A 20,310-nucleotide genomic window follows, 5' to 3' on the forward strand; every position below is an offset into this window, starting at 1 on the left:
AATAAAATTTTCAATATGTCAGAAGGGGTATTTTGCCCAGTTATAATCAGATAAGATAGACCTTTTTAATAAAAAATGAAGTATAAGTCAGTTCCAGATACTATATACAAAATGTTTATTTGAGCATATAAAGTTTTGCTGATCTTTCGAAAAGCAGCTAAATTCTTCATATTACTGAAGTAATAAACAATTTTTAAGTTGCTGGCTATCAGAGCACCACGACTGGGGGAATCCCGGGGAGAAGGACCCAGAGGGGACCCCACATCATACGGCAAAAAGACCACATTTCAAACACGATTTCCACATAAATTTACACTACAAAAAAATGCGAACAAGGAAATCTGTGCCCTAATACCCGTGGCAAAGTTTGATATTTCGAATGATGTGATATCTTTGCTTTAGAACTTGACGTTTTAACAGGCAAAATAATGATGGTCGGTAGCTGCATCAAAGTCAATTAGAAAATGAACACAAACATGATGTCATTGGCATTTTGAAGAAACGAATAAGAATTTTGAAGAAACATTGCCCTTCAGATAAACCTGTATGTAACGCTAAAGCTTCTCTAAGAGTTATTACACTGTGTGCGTATGCTTGTTCGTAGATAGCAGCTCAACTTTCACTGCAAAATCAATTTTTCGTAATTTCATTTTTTATTTTTAGGTTTCAGAATCAGCATTTGCGACATGCCTGGCCAGGTAAGATGCTCCATTCACTTTTTAAACGTTTAACTTATTGATGATAATACAAAGTCACCATCTCATGTTAATGGTGCTTTTCTATGACGGGCTGTCTCCCAGTTTTGTAACAGCCTGAGCGGACTTACAATAACCCTAGTGGATATAAGATCAACGGATTCCATGTTCCAAATGAGAATTTGTAACATCCTCGATGAAATCTGACTTTATTTCCTTTGCAAACAGAATATGACACAGTTCAGATCTTGATACCTGCAAACCGTCTACCTTGAACAATCATCAATTTCGTCTTAGAGAAAAGTCAGTTTAACCTCGACACTCCTTAGCTAAAAGCGAACGGATTTCGAACTTTGTAATCATATTCGTTTTACCGACCGAAACAGAATCTTCAGAAACAATTCAGGATCAGACTTGACTACAACTGAGAGTACCTTTCGAGCAAAACTGTTTGAATGATGCCTTAAGTATACGTTTGACTTGATCGGCAATTGCGTTGTAATGCCTAGAAATGTTTTTAAGCCAACCTCTAATAGCCCCCTGGGGCCTCCTTGCGAGAAAATGCTCGCAAAAAACCTCATTGAAGGCAAAACATGACAATTGCAAATTTTCAACAGAAACAAGTAGCTACTCATGATTTATGTCAAATAACTAGCTGAACTATAAGTCCGATGACTGGCTAGTCATCCTCAGTCCCCAAATAAAGGTATTCCGAAACGACCTCATTGCATTTTCTGTCAAAACATAAACAAAAATGTTCTATTTTCAACCAGAAATATTTGCTAGCTATCAATTTGTTTACGGAGCAAAGTTTGGAATGCATATTTTGTTTTGGAGAAATCATAAATTAACATCTCAGATTATTACATTGTGTTTATTACATTGTGTTCAGTTTCTTTATTGCTGGATACCTTAGTTCACACCTTGAGTATATTTTTAATTTTCATTCCTGGGGAGGTATTAACTTTTGTCACTTGTTCTGACCCCGCAACTTACGGAAGATCGTTAACGGCAATGATTGTACATCTAAAACAGTGCTTCATAATATATCCTTATTCTGATATATCCATGTTTTAGGTCCTCATTCACTCTTGATTTTGCGTCTTTATACAGAAATGCATTTGAAAGAGCAAATCTTAGCTTTGTATCCCCGTGAAAAGTCTTTATTGCAGTAGACTGTCTGTTTCTTAAGGTTCTGCAAACATTGGATGCGTACTTGTCTTGACGGATAAGCAATCTAAAGGTAACTTCATTTGCTTCTTTTCAGGCACAACAGTTACATACGTGACTGCACTGGTTTCCGTGAAACAACGCTACATCTAACAGTTCACGACCTCAAGCTATTGCTTTTGAGGTTTGCCCAAGAAAAATCGTTTAGTGACGAGGCTGGTGGTGGCGGAAGAATCAGTAACATCTACTTATTCCCGTATGCTGCTCATGTTGCTCTGTACATCCTGAACACGTGAGTAGATTCGACCTGATCTGTCTGTCTAAAGACCTACAGCAAGCTGTTTATTAGTTGTCGAGTTAATAGAATAGAGAATAACCTTAATTTTAATTATGACACAAGTTCTTTGTGCCTTATTTATTTTTTGAGTGGTATCGTTTCAAATGAAAGTTTTTCCGTGACTTACAGAAAGGTTATAAAATTGTAGGTATATTGTGCTGGCAAAATTGACACCAAAGATAGACCATTCAGATTATTTCTATCACATTTTTGCCCCAAGCCAAGTATATTTTACCTTTTTCTACTTTGCCATAAATATGATGAGTGTTGATAATGGGACAGAAAGATTAATTTCTTAGCCATGTCTAACTATTCTGCTCTTTGAATGTCGCAAGTTCCAACGTACACATATGTTTTCTTGTTTTTGTAGTGTCCGCCTTCATTTGACGGAAGATAAAATCTTAACTGCCTTTCTTGAGTTGCCTCCGGACAAGTGGAAAGACTCCGCATATGAAGTAAGTATGCTTCAGATTCTTAGACGGTTATTCTTTTTTCACCCCCGAAAATTAATATCTTTGATATAATAAATTAATATGAGTTGTGGGACAATGCTTGTGAATTTGGCAAAGAGACTGGGAAAGGTTTAGCAATGGAAAAGTATCTGGTGTTACGTACATGTCTCAGGGACCAGGGGTCTTATCTGTGAGCTCCTGAGAGCAATGCACATGGTAAAAGATGCAAAAATTCATAGTTCGGCGACACAGCTATTTCTTTGAAAGAGGAAGTTAATGATCGTATAAAAATATTGAGAATCGAAGGAAAAAGAAGAGCTCTGATAAATATCGCTAGCAAAGGAATGGATACCTGTAATGGCGGAAGTTAGAAGAATTAATGAAAAGGGATGAATAAAAAATGAGATATGACAGGACCCCGTGGAACACCAGCATTGATTAGATGGGGATTGGAGAGGTAGACGTCAACTCTAATGGCTATGACCTATCAGAGAGAAAGCTGCAAATCCAATTTTAGAGGGTTTTAAAAGAGTTCAGCCAGAATACCTTTATGCCAGACGCGATCAGAGATTTTTGAGATATCGAGAGGGATCACTTTACTCTCTCCAAAAGACTCCAGAACAAAGTACCAAACACAGGTGGCGTGCGCTAGAAGATCACCAGTCGATCTCGCTTGCCAAAAACCATACTGGTGATCAGTAAGGAGTTAGTGTCAAGAAACATAAGTGGCTGTTTGGTGATAATGGTCTCGATTGTTTCAAATGTAAGAGAAGTGGTAACGATTGGACGATAGTTAATGAGGTCAGCATTGCCCCCCTTTTAAGAAAAGAAGTCGGCTTGTTTCAATAAGGATTGAAATATTCTAAGTGAATAGGAGAGCTGGGAGTTTATTACGATTTGGTGCGAGTTCTGGGACACAACTTCTGAGAACAATTGCTGGTATACCATCAGGTCTTGTCGATTATGAAGTGTTAAGTAGGAGAAGAGCTTTGCAAACTTTGCATGTGGAGAACTTGATTGATGACATTGATAGAGAAAAGGGGGATAACGACAAGGTTGTAATTTTTGATCATCAAGATTTGAATTAGAGGCTGATGCGAAGTGATTGGCCTTGACTGATGCAGTGCTAGTATAGAGGCGAAGAGGTTGGCCTTGGCTGATGCAGTGCTAGTATAGAGAAGTATCCATTTTTTCTTTTGTCAAAGGAGGAAAGGAAGGTTCGCAAAGGTTTTGAGGGACGACCTTGGCCATGGACCAAAAGGTGCGAAACAGGTTTTGGCGGTTTGAAATCTTATTGTTGAGGCGTCGGATAAAACTAGCTTTTCATAGCTGATTTCTTTTTTAACACTTAATACCAATACAAAACTCAATTATTGCTTATGAGAAGACAAAAAGATAACGTGATCGAGTTGTCTCTACACCTAACATGACAAATATTCCTATACTTAACAAAATACACTAACAATACACAATACAGCACAATACAGCACAATACAGCACAATACAGCACAATACAGCACAATACAGCACAATACAGCACAATACAGCACAATACAGCACAATACAGCACAACACAGCACAATACAGCACAATACAGCACAACACAGTACAACACAGTACAACACAGTACAAATACAAATTATGCATACATCATTGTTGCAGTTCAGGACCATAGAATTCAGTGTATCAGAAATAGCAGACAACGGCCATAAAGAATTTATTGAATCGTTTATTTTGTTTGACGAATTCAACGGTACATTTTTGAATCAATTCGTTTGCTTTCACGTTATGATTTCACTTCCAAAAAGGAGTAGATTACCTAAATGGCCATCAGGCAGTTGAGTTATATGATTGCCGACTTTATCAGATACCTTATCGAGCAGATTCATTATGTGAAGTGAATATTGCCAGCAATGCAAGAAGTAGTGGATTGTAGATTCTTCTCCCGAAACACATTTAGAGATAGGACTTTCACAAGCAAAGTTATGATTAAATTGATATTCGCGTATGGCAGGGACAGACTGGTAATAATAGACGATTCTGCGGTTAGTGATGCCATGCAATGATTTTTGAGCGGAGCGAATGCTAGAAATTTGTAGCTTTCTGTATGCTCTGTATGCAGTTTTTTTGGAGCACATCGGATTTTTCGGGGCCTAGGTCATTCAACGCTTTGATACGGAATAGTATGAGGTGTACCTGGTCTAAGCAAGGTAGGACGACGTAGGTTGTATTGTAAGGGATTATATGATTGCGGAAATTCTGGGGGGTCTGACTATTGGCAATCTTGTAGAATAGACAATCTGTGGGATCATCGTCTGTCGCTAAGCAACTCCCAGCCGAGCTCCTCAAGTAGTCTGTCCGTGTCTATGCCCTTCCACGCCCCACTAACGGTCAGTGCCGCCTTATATTGTGTTGATTTTAATTGTCGAGAACAGGATATGCTTTGATAATGGTAAATTGCATCACCGTTGACAAGATGTAGTCTAACATATAGCTTATGCATTTGGTCAAGTACATTTTTAGGAACATATCTTGATTACTTTGGTGCAATCGTTGCGAGCAAGGACATAGGAAGTTCTAGACTGAGATATTTGAGATTGCTTTCATTCCCTGAAGCTTTGCTGTAATGAAAAACTTTGTGAGGCAAGGAAGTACTATTCTAGTGGGGAGAAAGTGGATGTTTTAAATTTATTAGACAGTGCTCAGAATTGCCAGTAGATGCATCTATCATAGGAGTGGTGTAAATTTTGGGGTTTGCAGTCCGAAGAAGGTCGAAGGTATTTGCTTTGTTCACAACACGATCAGAATTGCGAGTAGGCTCGGATATCATTTGAATGAAATCATTCTGAATGGCAAAGGCAATTGATCTTTGAAATCACCACTGATTAAGATTTCACATAGTGGATATTGTAATAGGATAGATTCAATAGATTTGGAAAGATGATGAAGTAGCAGTTCATGATAATTAGAGTTGAAAGAGTTCAGAACTTGCCACATTAGTACCTGCATTTGGCTGGTTAGTGGTACCCATGTTTGAAAACATATTTGGAAATAGAATGGGAGATGGTTGGTTTATTTACTATGGCAGAAGCAGCAGCTTGCGGAGTAAAAAGGAGAATCTCCCTTTATCATCCTTTGGTCTTCAGATGGCTTCCCGGGACAGCGAGCTATGAGTGGCTCCAACTATGTCTGGCATGACAAGCAGTCCAGGATTATTCACAGCTGATAAAGCAGCCTTCCAAAGCGCTACCAATGGGTTTGGACCTCGGTACTATCTTGCGGCATTAACAACTCTACCCTAGTACTTTAAGTAATACAGTCACTAAAGGTACTACCCAAGCATGTAGTGACGTTATATATTCTGAGACTGTTTGCGCTGTTAACTTAATTACTTAGCTTTATGTTCCCTCTAATTCGTGCCATTTTGAAGGTGTTCTGTGTTTAAATGCTTTTTTTTATTTTTCGAGTACTGTAAGGCCATTATGGGGAAACCAGTGAATTTGCTTTTTAGGCTTATCTCTGAGGTTAGCAGGCCAAAACAACATCGCTTCCAGACGCGTAGTATATACTGTATTGAGCTGCAGAGTTTTAGACAAAAGCCACATGCATACTCGCTCCCTTTACTTAGCTCACTCGTCCCCTCGCCGCCTCGCTCCCCTTTCGTCCGCTTGTCCCCTTGTCCGCCCCTCTTATCCTGCTCACCCCCTTCCAGTTGCATGACCCCTGCTGTTTGTGATCAGTTAGATTGACTATACTTCTGTTGAAGTGTTGCCTTAGAATTTAGCTGATTTTCTTTCAGGCTGATGGTCCTTTGTTTGTGACAACGCTGTCTTTGCTCACAATGCCGCTCGCCACTTGGAAGGAGAAAAGGCTGACGTTTTTAAGACGACTTTTGATTCTTGCTCATGCACGCAGCATTTCCCAAGCACCTCTTAAGAAGTAAGTGCGTATTTAGCTTTTGTTTGTAACTAAAAATGTTTTGATAAAATTTTCATTGCGTGACAAATGTGTGACCGGATGAAGATTTGAACTATGTGTGAAGTCAGCAATATGTTTCATAATAGAGCAATAAGATTACATCTAAATTGCTAAAATCGCTCGAAAAGAATCAGACCTTTCTTGTGATTGATTTGTGAAAAGACACAACACCGTTTGTAACTGACAGCTGATATCAGGATAAGGTGGTAGATATCATATATATTCTGATGTATGTTAAAAAGGAATGAGGCGCAATACAACTGACTCATTAAATGTATCGTTACCCAGCATTATGATAAGTACCTTCTGCTTTTCAAGATGGCCGGATGATGATGCTGTCAAAGATTTTTCTGTTTACAAGCCAGCCCTCATATTCTACGAGATGACCAATCAGTTCCACTTGATATTCAAGGTAGGAGGATCTTTACTTAATTTACTTAACATGCTTGCTTCCTAAAAAAGCCTTGCCCAACGGGAATGTCTGCACACATATTTCTACAGGCAATACTGAAACTACTTTTTGTTTGATTAAATCCCTGCAAAAAGAAACCTGATAATTTTAAAACCTACAAGTTTCCTTCCCTTAATTAAGCACTTTATGCTACGAACGGGTTTTTGCCAGAAAAATCATAAAACTTTTATCTTATAGAGCAACTATATTCTCCTTGATGTAAAGAACCAAGAAAAATTTGAAAAAGTGGGTTTTGGATGGGGATTCATTTTAGCTTTTAGTATAAAGAAATTTAAGCACTAAGATTTCTAATATGACACTTTTCTCTTTCAATTATTTCATCGTGCAATACGTAGGACTAATAAAAATTGTATATTTTAACGTGATTGCTTCTTTCTAGATCCTTGCAATTTGCTTTCCACATTGCTCCTCTTTTTGCATCAATGATATATTATTGTTATCTTTTTTTGCTTTTGTGGTAATAAGAATTCTTTTTTCGAGGAGCCAAGGTAAAGACTGGATCATCTTTAAGACTCTTAACATCGAAAAATTATAATCTTCCTTTATCATTCCCAAGACACTTAAACATTTCGGGTTCATGAATTTTTTATATTACAGAACAAGATTTCGTCATCTGACCCAGAATGGACTAACTCGATGTCAAACTATTTGCGGAATAATGATGAAACGATCCTAAAAGCGGCTGACAAGGTATGATTGAATGAACAAACCTCTTTTCTGAATTTCCAAAATAAGCTAATGTTACGTAAAAAGCCATTATGTTGAGGGCCACATGGTTAAGGTCTTATGGAATTTTCAGGTATTTAGTCATATTCTGATATTGTTACAAGAAAGATAATACTTTTTCCGTTTAATTATTGCGACTTTTGTTCCAGCTATGCACGCTAAGATAAATGTATATTTATGATGTATTCGGCAGTAGAATATGCGACAGTATATATCCCTGCCTTGTCTTTTAAAGATGGTGACCATCCAACGCCATCAGCTGGTATTGCCCAGTTAGAAACGACCTTGAGACCTTGCCATCATTACATCTCGGTCTGCGTAACCCATTTCTGTTGTGCTCAGGATAAGCATTGCATATTTGGCTGTTCTTTGTCACTTTCTGGTATACCCATTGCTGCCAGTACTGCGTCTTTTAATGAGTCTTGAAAGGTTCTTGTCATCCAGTTTTCTTTTTATTCTTTTAGCTACTTGGCTTTTACGAAAATGATCTTTTACCTTGTGAATCATTTGAAGAATTCTTTGATGTCGCGGGTATGTTTCGTTTAACAGCTTTTTTCCACTTTGTTAAGTTCAATTGTTTGTTCTTCTCGTTTTCTTGGTTTTTGTTGATTCAAAATAAAAATTACAGTTAGTTAAATATTAAGCGAAGAGTGAAAGGTTTTCTGTGGTGAACTAAGTTGAGAGTGATAAATTACCAAAGACCCTCCAAGTGAAAGGACTATTCTGTTCTTTTTAAGGTCTGTTAACTGAAATTGAGAACCCTGCAAATTTCATCGCGGAAACTCTGGTCATGACGCAAGGGAACTGATGAACTGCGAACATTGTTAAACTTATTCATTACTATACCCTTGACTTGTTTGTTATATCTTGTTATGTTGTTAAGCCTCTACTGATTCACAATAGCAGCCTGGGTTTCTTAGAAAGTTAGTTTATTCGAATAGGGAAATTTCTTTCTAATAAAAAGAAAACGGACGACTTGAATTTACATCATAATTTCCTTGGCAGTTATGTGAAATTATACGTGCCAAAAAAGCTTTTGTTGATAATGATTTCTGTCAACCTTTGCTTGTAACCAACTATATCAATGATGTTGAAAAATTTCTTAATTGAGGCTGATTGTTACAAATCTTGATAGATGCTAACCCAGGTTGCTACAGATCTGTATTGGCTCTCTATGTTGCTGTTATTTTAAGTTGTATGAATTCTGATTTGGTATGAAGAATGAAGTTAAGGCTCAATGGAAGACTGCTTATCGTTTTGCTTCCTTTCAAATGAATTTTGATAGCTGCAGCTCTAAGTTGCTAGTAATTCCACACCGCTTTTCATTGACTTTTTAGACACTAAGAAATTATTGATCAATTTTATTCTGACGGTACTGAACTGTTTTTCATTTGCCGACAAGTATAGTCTTCAAAAGGATAGCACCTGCCTTGAGATAACGAGACGATAACGGGGTGGTTGGGCCCTATTTTGGTCAATATTTGTAACAAACAAAAAATCTTCATATAGGGACAAAAATACGCTGTTATAATGCGATAAGAATATTTTTAACTTGTCCTACAATATTTACAAGTAATTGAAGTATTTGGGAATTGAAGTTCGAATTTTTGCAAGTATTTTGGAATTGAAGTTCGAATTTTTGCAAGTATTTTGGAATTGAAGTTCGAATTTTTGCAAGTATTTGGGAATTGAAGTTCGATAATCATTGGTTTACAAATAATTGAAGTATTTGGGAATTAATAATAATAATAATAATAATAAGACCAGGTAAACTTGTAATAATAATAATAAGATAATAAGGTAAACTTGTTCAGCAAAAATAAGTTTGCTGCTATCAATCAAGGAACTGTGAAACTAATGTACCTACGATATAAATGTTACAACAATATAGTTTAAGAAGTTTTTAGAATAATTAAATCTAGAGAAAAAGTTAAAAATCAAAGTCGATATCCTTGCAGCAACTCTTGAACTTCAGTATAGATGTTTCACTTTGTAGTTTGCCGGGGACTTTATTGAAAATTTTTATAAAGTTATTAAAAATTGAAGTTCGAAGTATTTACAAGTATTTGGGAATTGAAGTTCGATAATCATTTGTTTTCTGTTTTGCTTACCAGAAAGCTCCTCGTTGCTTTTTGAGATTTTGATCGAATTGCTTGCTTCAGTAGTGATTGTAGACTATCACCGTATGTTCAGGGGCACACGAATAACACTCTAGGAAGAAGTTAATCCCTTGGAAGTCCGGACGACAGAATAGGATGGCAGTGCACTTTTTGCAGCATATATTGCTGTCGCAAGCAGAATGCCGAATCGTTTAAAGGACAGCCAGCCTAGTCTGCAGCACAATACAATTTGAGAGCGATGATGAGGTATATGTGACTGCGCTTTTTGGTTGTTGCCATCCCGGTTCTTGCACGAAGAAGATTTAAAGGGCGTCACTTAGAGCAACTACAAGTCTTTTTGAAGGTCAAATCTTTTTTAACAGTGGATCATTTTATTTCGGGGTTACCAATGACACTCAAAATTTATGCGCAGAGCAAACTTATACTGTCCCAGACGGAACTCGTTCATTGGTAGAATACTGAAAATAAAGAAGAACGAACTGAAGCATTTTTCATTTTTGCTTTTTTTGCAAAATTTACAACGTGTGCTGAATGTTTGCAGTAAATTAATTAGCGAAGCAGTACATTGGCTGCAATGCATCGTGTGGTATGTGAATTTATTCCGGCTTTGCTTTTAAAAATGTTATTCTGGCCTTCCTCTGTCTCTGAAGAAAGAGGGACGCGATACAACTATTTTTCAGAATGTTGAAAAAATATTATCAAGATAAAATAGTTCCTTATTTTATCTTTATATTATGCATTTACAAAGGGATCTTTCTTTCGTGAAAAGCAAAATAACTCTCCATAATACGATTTTTATCAGGCTTTTTTTGATTTTGAAAGCATATCTTATACAGTGAAAAAATTGTACCTAGATTATTATCGGTAATATCATTACCGAGTGGATAGTTTTTTTAGGACATGAAATGATTGTTCCTAGGAAACTTATAACGTTTAAAAGCTCATATTTATTTATCTTCCAGCCCTTCATTGAAAATCACAAACTTCAGAAAATGTTGGAATGAACTGGAGCAACTGAAGAAAGACGTACTCCAAATGAATTTCGGTGCAACCTAAAAACACCTACTTTGCCGCCATCTCATTGCTTTTGATATGATAAAGTATCTTAAAACCGAACATCTTCAGCTTTTTTTCATGGACAATTTAGTTCATTTGAGTCCCAGTGGGTTGATTTTGCAGATTTAATGAAGATACGATAGAGCTGCAGTTGCCAAAAAGCTTGTTATTGAACCAAATATGATATCTCGCTGCTTTTATTTCCTGCTGCTACAATATGGTAATAAATCGAAATATTTTTTGTTTTTATTCGTGGTTTTATCCCGTAATAACAAAAATTTCTGCCTTTGAAGTTTCCGAACCCCTTGCATAATCGGTTCTAGGCGACTTTTAGGACAGACCTGCAGGGATCACCACAGGTGAAGATTTTCAAATGCTAATATTTTCTTTAAAGGGTAGCTAGCAATGATAGCTGGCAAACGGAACCAAAAATTTTAGAAAATCTATTTAATTTAGGAAGGTAACATATATTTTGTCAGCTTACCTTATGCATTTAGAAGGTTTTAAGCCATAATTTTTAATTGTACACGGGTTTAGAGATTTTTAAAATATTTTTTTACCGTGGCGTTGATAAGGGCACTCTGGTTTAAAGAATATTTATATTTCTAGGAAAATTATTTTTGGGCTTATTTACAAAAATGTCGCGCTTATACAAAAATCTTGTGTTAATTTTTTGTCGTAACATTAAGAAACAGTGGTAAAAGAGGTCATCTTCAATCAGCCATGCCCCCTTCCTACAATATCCTGATGTCCGTAAATAAAAGTCTGATTTGCTGATGAATGTTAGAGGGAAGGTCTTGTCATAGGTAAAACTTAAAATGGATATTTATCATAAAATTCTTCACTCCTTACATTGAAATTTTTACCAGAAGTCATATGCAGGGGGTTGCCGAAGTAGGGGAGTGTTCATTTAACAAGTTGTCATAATGATATAAGACTAAGAGTACTTGCTTACATCTAACCTTCAACTTATAAAATACAAAATAAACCCAATTTTGAAATAATATTTGTTTTTTTTTGCAAATAAACCCGAAAACAGTCTACCTGAAAAGGTCAACATAGGCCAGAGTGGACCGTGCGAGCGCCGCAGCAGTAAATATTTTAAAAATCTTGAAACCCTATGTAACAACACAATTTATGGCTTAAAACTTTTGAAATTAATACGGCAAGCAAGCAAAGTATAACTAATCTTTCAAAATTATGCTATTTTCGATAATCTTGGTTTTTCTTCGTCAAACTTGCAATGTCCCGTACTGAGCCCTTATGCGGAATCGTTTTTTGCCCTTTCACCGCTTGAGTGATTTTGCCTCACCAGCTCAATGGGCAATTTTGCCCAGTTAGACATCTAGCGCCTTCGGCGCTTCTATATCATTGGTAGCTAGTAATTTATCCAATACTGAAGATGGATGTTGTTTCGCAGTCGATTCACAACCTGAATTTATTAAACGACTGGTTCCTTGATAACAAGAAAGACTGGTTTGTGTGAACCCTTCAGCGCGTTTAGACAATGTGTTTAACTGGGCTGGTATGCTCCTGAAGCAAAATCACTGCGAAAGCAACAAGATCTTTGAATTATTAGTAATCATTTAACTGATGTTTGTGACGGTTACCATTCAGGCGTATGAAAATCCATAGGTATTAGGCAGCAAAGATATAAATTGCTTTATGTACTGTAATTATGGGAGAGCATAGGCCCCTCATAGAAGAAGATAAAGATTATATAATTGATGATAATATTGGCGATGAGGATGCAATCGAAGGCGTAAACGAAAACGGCAGGAATCTTTCAGATTACGAAACGTTTTTCAATGTGAGCAACGGGATAATGGGAACTGGATTGCTAGCGATGGGATTCGTATTTCGATGTGCCGGAATTTGGGCGCTCATTATTGTCCCCGTGATTGCAGTAGCAGGAAACTATACTGGAAAGCTCCTTATCACATTGCTGTACACACGGGACAAGCACGGCAAAATGATTCGAACGCGAGCTGGATATGTAGACATTGGGGAAAGTTTTTGTCCCTATTTTGGAAGAGTCTTTGTAAATATTGTGAATTTTATCGAAAATTTTGCCCATGCCATTTTGATATTGCTAATGGCAGGTGGAGTAATGAACGAAATTGTTCCTGTAATAACAGACGATGTCTGGTCAGTCCTTTGTGCTATGCCGCTCTTGAGTATAGTTTTTCTAGACAGCATAAAATCGCTTTCGAGAATTGCAATGGCAACTGTATTTACTGGAGCTGCACTTGTGATTATAGCTGCTGCGTATAGTTTGACATTTTCAGCAAACTGGGGCAGAACATTCAAATCGGCAGTTTCGCTCAGCTTAAAAAACAGCTCGCTTGCTATTGGAATAACTGTAGTAACATATGCTTGTCAGCCGTACCTCCCTTTTATAGAAAAAGACATGCTGAACAGGAAGCACTTCAACAAAGTTATGAATCTGTCATACACGTTGGTGACTATCTTGAAACTATTTACAGGATTTTTTGTTTACATGGCCTATGAAAACTTGACTCATCCACTTATGACCCTTGATCTACCAAATGGGCCCTTACGGACAATTTCCTCCCTTTTCTTGCTTGTTGTCGCATTGACCTTCTTCTTTTTCCCAATGTTTACTGTCTTCAACATCGTTGACGAAAACTGGCCGAAAGACAAATGGGATAGGACAACGCTGAGGTACTTCGTTCGAACAGTTATCCTGGTGTTGGCTTTAATAATTGCTGTCGTGACACCCCATTTTGGGCTCGGTATTGCTTTGGTTGGAAATTTCACCGCAAATATATTAGTTTTTATTGTACCTTGTGCTTGCCACTTGAAGTTTAACTATCCAAACTTGTCTTTTAAAGAAATGTTAGCAGATGTTATAATTCTTGTGGCAGCAACGATATTCGGTTGCATTGGTATAGTGTTCTCTGTATTAGAATTGATTGTATCGTCCAACGATGAAGATCTTAACCCAACAGAGCCTTTAGAACATTTATGATGAGCAACAGTGAAGTCTCTACCTCACTTAGACTAGATTAGAAGTTCTTATTTACTTAGCTCAAACGTTATAAAGGTCGCTAAAAACTTAACCCTACCCTATTTTTAACAACAGTACTCTCCGTCGAATGTTTTCAAAGGATCTTTCGACTTGGATGGCTATTCTCAAAAGAATTTCAAGTATAAAACGCTTGGTCGTGGAAAGAACGATTTACCATCTTGTGACCGAGACCCCGTTTACACTGTGCCGGATAAATTTTATCCACATCAAAATTAGTTCAGATAGGCGTCGCGTTTACACTATCCGCACCGCACCCACGCTATCCGCACGAATTTGAGAGCGGCAATCCGAACAAAATTAGTTCACCTAGGAAAGTGGATTAAACTAGTTCGGATAGTTGTGGTAAAGTGTAGACGCTTTTATCCAGATAAATTATATCCACATCGTATCTTGCTCGAAAGCGATTGGTTATTTCATCCAGTTTAGTTTTCACTGTCTCCCAATCAAGACCTTTCGTCATCTTCGCTCTCGTTGTCGATAAACACTCATGTTAAAAGTGCAGTATCTTGCCAGTCCAAGAAAAATTGACATCCTTTTCAGCTTTCCCTACTTTCGTTGCTAGTTTGGTGTCATTTTGTTTCAAGAGCAAACTATTAAAACAAACTAGGCCTAATTTGTGTTGACAATATCTTTGGATTTGGTCTAAAAGAGAAGCAGATGATTCTGAAGAGAGAACGAAGTCTTTTTACGTTGGCGGGAATTTTGTTATTATTCTGTTGCCCAGAGAAGACTTCATTTTGGGCGCTCTGTGCATGATTTAGGCCATGTGACTGCAGCTATCCGGCACAGTGTAAATGGGAGGGCAAAATGGACAAAATTTGTGCGGCACAGTGTAAACGCAAATCAATCCGAACAGGTTTTATGCGGATAAATTTTGCCCGGCACAGTGTAAACGGGGTCTAAATGAGCCATGTAGAAAAGTAATATAAATATAGTGTATATATGTTTATATACTGTTCAATGAATATCTTAAGAAACAAAAAAAATGAATTACTACATTGGAATAACTGGGGACAATGTCATATTATTGTAAAACTGTCATTAGATTTTCGATGTTCTAGTCCTATTTACTTAGACTTATTCATTATGTAAATAAAGGGCCCATAAAATAAAGTAGTAGACTTGAAAGACGAGTTCTTTTAACGAATCAATAATAAATTGATGGAAATGATAATGATGTTGTTTTTTTCCAAGATGTACTTATATAATGTAGATGAGGATAATGTAGATCAAAGTCTTTTTCATTTTGTAAAGAAAAGGAATTATCTGAGAGAATATTCCAGAGCGGTGTACGTAAATGAATTGCATCGACTTTACACAACATTTTACTCATTATAGACAATTTTAGCATAGACGATCTATGTACATAACAAATAGAGATCTTCATTTGTTCTACAGTCTTAACTTTAGAAAGATAGAAGGCAATATGAATGTTCAAATGTTTCCTTAACACTATGTACAAAGTATATTGTTAAGGGCATAGATATTACTTGGAAATAAATTTGTCCAATCAGATATCACTGCTGTCATTAGTTGTCACGTTTCGTCACTTTTTCTCTATATTTCACGATTCTTGGTAAGAACGTCTTAAGATTGAGTCCAGCTTCATTCCTTAATGGAAACATAACTCCATTCATTATACTATAGTGTGTATGAGTTTCATTTCTCACTCCAAGCGATTTGGTTGCAATGAATCCATTTAAACAATCTTCTAGCCTGTGTAAGTAACAGTTAACGCAATCTTTTTCCTCATCTGAAAGGCAGTTTTGATTCACAAGAAAGAAAACGATTTTCATTAGAGCTATCTCGTACGCTTGACCTCCAAGAGGATGGTTGTTCAGAATTTTCATTATTGAAGAAATTAGAGTCTTTTTATTTTGTGGTTGGATTCCTTGATCTAATAGCTGCTGAAGAAGTTGAAGGCAAACTTCTTTTTCGGAAGCATTTGTTAAATTTTTGATGCAGTGGTCTAGAATAAATATATTCCATGGGCTTCTGAAATCAGGTAATGTTGTGCGTAACATTTTCAAGATGGAGAGAAGACATCTGGAACCCATTTCTTTAGTCAACCTTTCTTCACAAAAGATCAAGTTCTGACTGTGAGCCAATAATGTTCTCATTTCATCGTTATTTAGTTTAAAGGGAAGACCGTTGTGTTTTAGAAATCCAATTTCCGATTTGTTTGTGCTAAGAAAATTGCGCCAGAATAGCAAACAAGCATTCAGCAGCAACGGGGATTCTTTACAGGTGACTCCGCTGAGCAGAAGTTCTTTATTCAACTCAACTGTTTGAATGGGAATCGTTTCAATATTTTGAGATGAAATTAGCATTACTAGTTGAGACATAAGTATAAGGCTTGCTGAAGCCAGTTTCTCGAAAGATTCTCCAGCAAATGTTAAACTTCTTGGCAAAAGGGAAACTATTTCCTTGATGAAGATTTCTTTGCATATGACAGCTGCATGGAATAAATAGCCATGTTTTCCAATAGAACTTAGAAACTGATTCAAGAAATTTAGAGCTTCAATGCGAATTTGGGGATATGGATTTTCAATAAAAAGCCGACAGACCATGCTTGAAAATTTAAGGTCCCCATCATGAATTTTATCAATGTCTCTCGTAAGAAGATTGCTATATATCGTCAACAGTGCTGTTACATTGACGTGATCGAGATCGCTTCCATTCGAGAATATTTGTTTGGCGATCGCATCTTTTAGGGATGGAACAAAGTCAACCTCAGAGCCATTTTGGATCATATGAGACATCACTTTTACTGCGTGTGCAACAATATCGCCTTTTTGATATGTCACAATGTTTGTGCAAGTGACATAGAAGTCTGCGTTGGCTTCAAATGAGGCAAGTATATCAAGAGTGCGACTGAAAGTGATATTTGTCGAGTCCCCTGAATTTGGCATTAAGCTGGAAAATACTTCAGTTAACACCCATTGTTTTACTTTCTTACTTTCAGATGCTGTCAGTACCCAAATTATGAAACACTTTTCGTTGATAAACATATCATTGACTTCTATCATTCGCTCAAGTATAGACAAAAGCCTTTTTTCTCCTTCATGTATATCTTGGTCTTCACTTTGAAACTTAGCTTTGGCATACGACCATAGATAAAACAAGTTACGGTATGTGACATCGTCTTCAAAAGAGCAATCAGTCAACAAGCAGTTTGCAATGCTTTTGATGATTGTCTCTGGTTTCCAGATTGGCTCATCTGCAAACCTTGTTGATAAGTAAAGTAAGGAAAGACAAGCTGTTCTGACAGGCAATACAATATTCACATCGGCATTTGACGAGCTCCTGCCAAAGTAAAGATACCATTCTCTTGGCGGGGGATTTAAAAAAGAAAGTGTTTTTTCCATGATTGCCCCAAGAGACATTTGTTTGTTAGAGCCATCTAGTTTATTTGAAAGATTCACAAGAAAATGATGAATATGAGAAATGCTGAATTCATTGTTCTGTTCAGCTAAGAGCCTGCATTTGATCTCTGATGCCATTCGAATGAACGATGCCTCGCATAACTTCTTTGCGAAGACAGCACCATTGACATCTTCCAATAGCAACGAAAGTAAGTGGAAGAAACTTGCAAAAATTCTTGAAACTTTTATGAAAGGTATAAGAATGACAGTGGCTGGAATTAGGTACAGGTCAGAAATATTTCCATAGTGACACTGTAGGGAAAGCATGTGTTCTTCATCAAAGCCTACTTTTTCTTCTTCAGATGCCTCTGTCGATTCCTGCACAATCCGGCAAATGCATATTGCAAAGTTTAGGGTGTTGAACAACAAGCTCATTACCCCCGGATCAACTGAAAAGTAATATTATTTAAAAAATTAGCTTTGCAATATCAATATGTATGATTTCAAAGAACTTTGATAAAAGAATCTTAAATGTATGACTTAAGTTATATGGTATAACATATTGATAAACTATCTTTTCCATTTTTAGCTGGAGGCATTTGGAATTGAGATTTCCTTTCTATACATCTCAAGAAACAGTACCCTTGCGCTATTTCATCCTCTTATAATCATAACAAGAGTTATTTTGGCAACCAATTGCTGTGGAATTTAATCATCATATTTACAAGGTTAAACATCTGTACTTTATGTATGTGTATTCTTCGCAAGCGTAGGTCTTTCTTCAACCAAGCTTTCATAGAAAGCTCTTCTTGGCAAATATTTTCATTTTATCTCATTAAGAAGAAACTGAAAAACCTTTACTGTTAAAAACTTGATAATATATGATAATATAATACCTGTTGTTTTTGAAGATTCCTTTGTTGCTTTCTTTAGAACAGCTTTGCAAAAGTTCTCAAGAAGCAATTTCACAATGCTTGTGTCTATAAGATCTTTTGGGATCCTTTTTATCAGTGCCTCTGAGCAGATGATGCCCATATCAAGGACACCTGTTTCATGGGTTTCGCTTATATTTACCAATATTTTCAGAATCACATTGAGGTCTTTCACCACTGTTCCAAGTCTGTTTGTATCCTCTTCAAGGATTCTGTGAAGAAGGCCTAGGCCCGGCTTCATTAACGATTTATCGCTTTTGCCTAGCATTCTCAAAAGTGCTTGAACAATTGGTTCAAAACCATAAATTATATGACCTCCAGTGAAGAACTTTGGGCAGTTTGAGAATTTGAGCAAGCAGTCGAATACTGAAGCAACTAAAAGTGGTTCTGATGACTCTAAAAGTTCGAATAAAAATTCACACAATCCCTTGTCAATCATTAAACTAGCAAAATTTGCAATTTTATCATTTTTAATTTGTGGTGAATCGTTTAGCATTGCTCCAAGGCATTGTGCGGCACCAAGCTGGACAGATTTAGTTGGAGAAAGGATCAATTTTTTCAAGGCATCTGCTATTGATTTTCTTGAGAGCACAGCATCCTGATCTTCTTGTTCAAAAATCAAATCACGAAGGTCTGATCTCGTCGCGAAATTCTTTAAAACTGCAAGAATATTTAGCTGCAGCTCCTTTGATACCGAATTCCCTACAGCATTTACAATTTTTTCGAAGAGCAACTTTGAAGTTTCTTTACCAATGTCAGTATCACTGCCAATACGATAAACCTGAGTAAAGACATACCAGTAGGAAACTGCTTCCTTCTCTTCAACTATGTCTATACCATCTGCAATGATTCCCAATACCCATTGGTTATTCATTAATAAACTTTTCACAATTGTGTTAGAACTTCGTAAGATTTTTCCAAGCAGGCAGACATAAGGATAAATTTTTCCTGTTGTATTATCTTTTGCATTGCGAATAGCATTCACTAACAGATCTAGAAAACTGACAGCGTTTTTATCTTGAACACGTTGGGCAAATGCTCCTATAGTCTCAACGAGGAGAGAAGAAAGCTGATTATCTTTAGTTGACAAAAGTTGTAACAAAACTTTGCCAGTGTGGTGTAAAGTTGTCTTGTGTTTCAGGAATATCTCCCATATCAATCTATTGGTTGTAAATAGATCCAGAATTTCTGAAGCCATTTTCCTCTTCCTTATATTAAGCGTGGTTTCATCTTCCAAGGTTTCAACGGCACATGCAAAGCAGATAACGCTTAAACTTGAGTTTTGCAAAAGCCACATATCGTCATGGCTTGGATGCTTCTTTGTCAATATTCCTTGGTTGAAAGCAGACATTATCGATCAGAACCAATTACAGTTACGAAGGATGTTATTCTCACGGATTAGTTTGTGGTTATGCTAGAAAAGGAACCATATCACCTAGTTAAAGGTCTTGATCGACAATAACAAATGTTTCGATTGAAATTTCCAACTTTCTACTATTTCCGATGACGCAATGCTTGAATTTCGCGCGCACTGAGGTAATGCGCCCATGCAGAGGCAGCTAGAGGTTTGACATTAGGGAACAGAAATTGAAGTGAGGGACGTGTATGGGGCAAGAAGCATTTGCTTTTAAGGTGCCTGCTATCAAAGAAAAGACATTATTTTGAAGCTCTAATCAAGTAGGAAAGGGGGCATTTAGATGAGACAATTTTGTATACAATTAAAATGAGACAAAATGTTTCTTTGCTAACTTAGCATTTCTTTTGTTACATACCACATTCCTTATTATTTTACCTTAACAACTGCTCTGTTTTTAGCACCAATAATAAAATAGTCGAGCAAAAACAGGGGAACAGTGTCAAAAAATTTTGTACATGTCATTGATCTTCCATGTCAACATGACTCATCCTCATTGGACACAACCCCCTGGTTTGTATGACTCTTGATTTTTGAACGC

The 20,310-nt window shown here is 36.8% G+C and overlaps 3 protein-coding genes across 3 annotated transcripts in view; 2 read left to right on the top strand and 1 right to left on the bottom strand.

The window, feature by feature from the left end:
- Window positions 1–9,397, top strand: part of LOC135693337 (E3 ubiquitin-protein ligase UBR4) — a 93,121-nt gene extending 83,724 nt beyond the window's left edge. The window contains exons 99-106 of the mRNA XM_065211781.2: window positions 664–698; window positions 1,963–2,157; window positions 2,573–2,657; window positions 6,454–6,593; window positions 6,951–7,044; window positions 7,702–7,794; window positions 8,295–8,361; window positions 8,568–9,397. Coding sequence (XP_065067853.2) covers window positions 664–698; window positions 1,963–2,157; window positions 2,573–2,657; window positions 6,454–6,593; window positions 6,951–7,044; window positions 7,702–7,794; window positions 8,295–8,361; window positions 8,568–8,638 — 780 coding nt within the window. The 3' untranslated portion in view covers window positions 8,639–9,397. The remainder of the gene's footprint in view (window positions 1–663; window positions 699–1,962; window positions 2,158–2,572; window positions 2,658–6,453; window positions 6,594–6,950; window positions 7,045–7,701; window positions 7,795–8,294; window positions 8,362–8,567) is intronic.
- A 2,674-nt stretch (window positions 9,398–12,071) lies between these two features.
- LOC135693345 (vesicular inhibitory amino acid transporter-like) lies at window positions 12,072–15,958 on the top strand. Its single transcript, XM_065211789.2, has one exon. It carries the CDS (start codon window positions 12,685–12,687, stop codon window positions 13,996–13,998), a length of 1,314 nt encoding a protein of 437 aa, XP_065067861.1. The 5' UTR covers window positions 12,072–12,684; the 3' UTR covers window positions 13,999–15,958.
- LOC135693343 (uncharacterized) lies at window positions 15,349–20,242 on the bottom strand. Its single transcript, XM_065211787.2, has 2 exons — window positions 18,320–20,242; window positions 15,349–17,872 (listed from the first exon to the last, which is right to left on the bottom strand). Exons 1-2 carry the CDS (start codon window positions 19,704–19,706, stop codon window positions 15,588–15,590), a joined length of 3,672 nt encoding a protein of 1,223 aa, XP_065067859.2. The 5' UTR covers window positions 19,707–20,242; the 3' UTR covers window positions 15,349–15,587.
- Between the last annotated feature and the right edge of the window lie 68 nt (window positions 20,243–20,310).

Source organism: Rhopilema esculentum, chromosome 11 (assembly GCF_057945365.1).
Source record: "Rhopilema esculentum isolate cy_ngs chromosome 11, ASM5794536v1, whole genome shotgun sequence".
NCBI classification, from domain to species: domain Eukaryota; kingdom Metazoa; phylum Cnidaria; class Scyphozoa; order Rhizostomeae; family Rhizostomatidae; genus Rhopilema; species Rhopilema esculentum.

Coding starts and splice junctions, on each gene's coding strand:
- LOC135693343 (XM_065211787.2), bottom strand. CDS start 19,706: ATGTCTGCTTTCAACCAAGGAATATTGACAAAGAAGCATCCAAGCCAT. Junction 17,873..18,319: donor GGAATCTTCAAAAACAACAG/GTATTATATTAT, acceptor ATTACTTTTCAG/TTGATCCGGGGGTAATGAGC.
- LOC135693345 (XM_065211789.2), top strand. CDS start 12,685: ATGGGAGAGCATAGGCCCCTCATAGAAGAAGATAAAGATTATATAATT.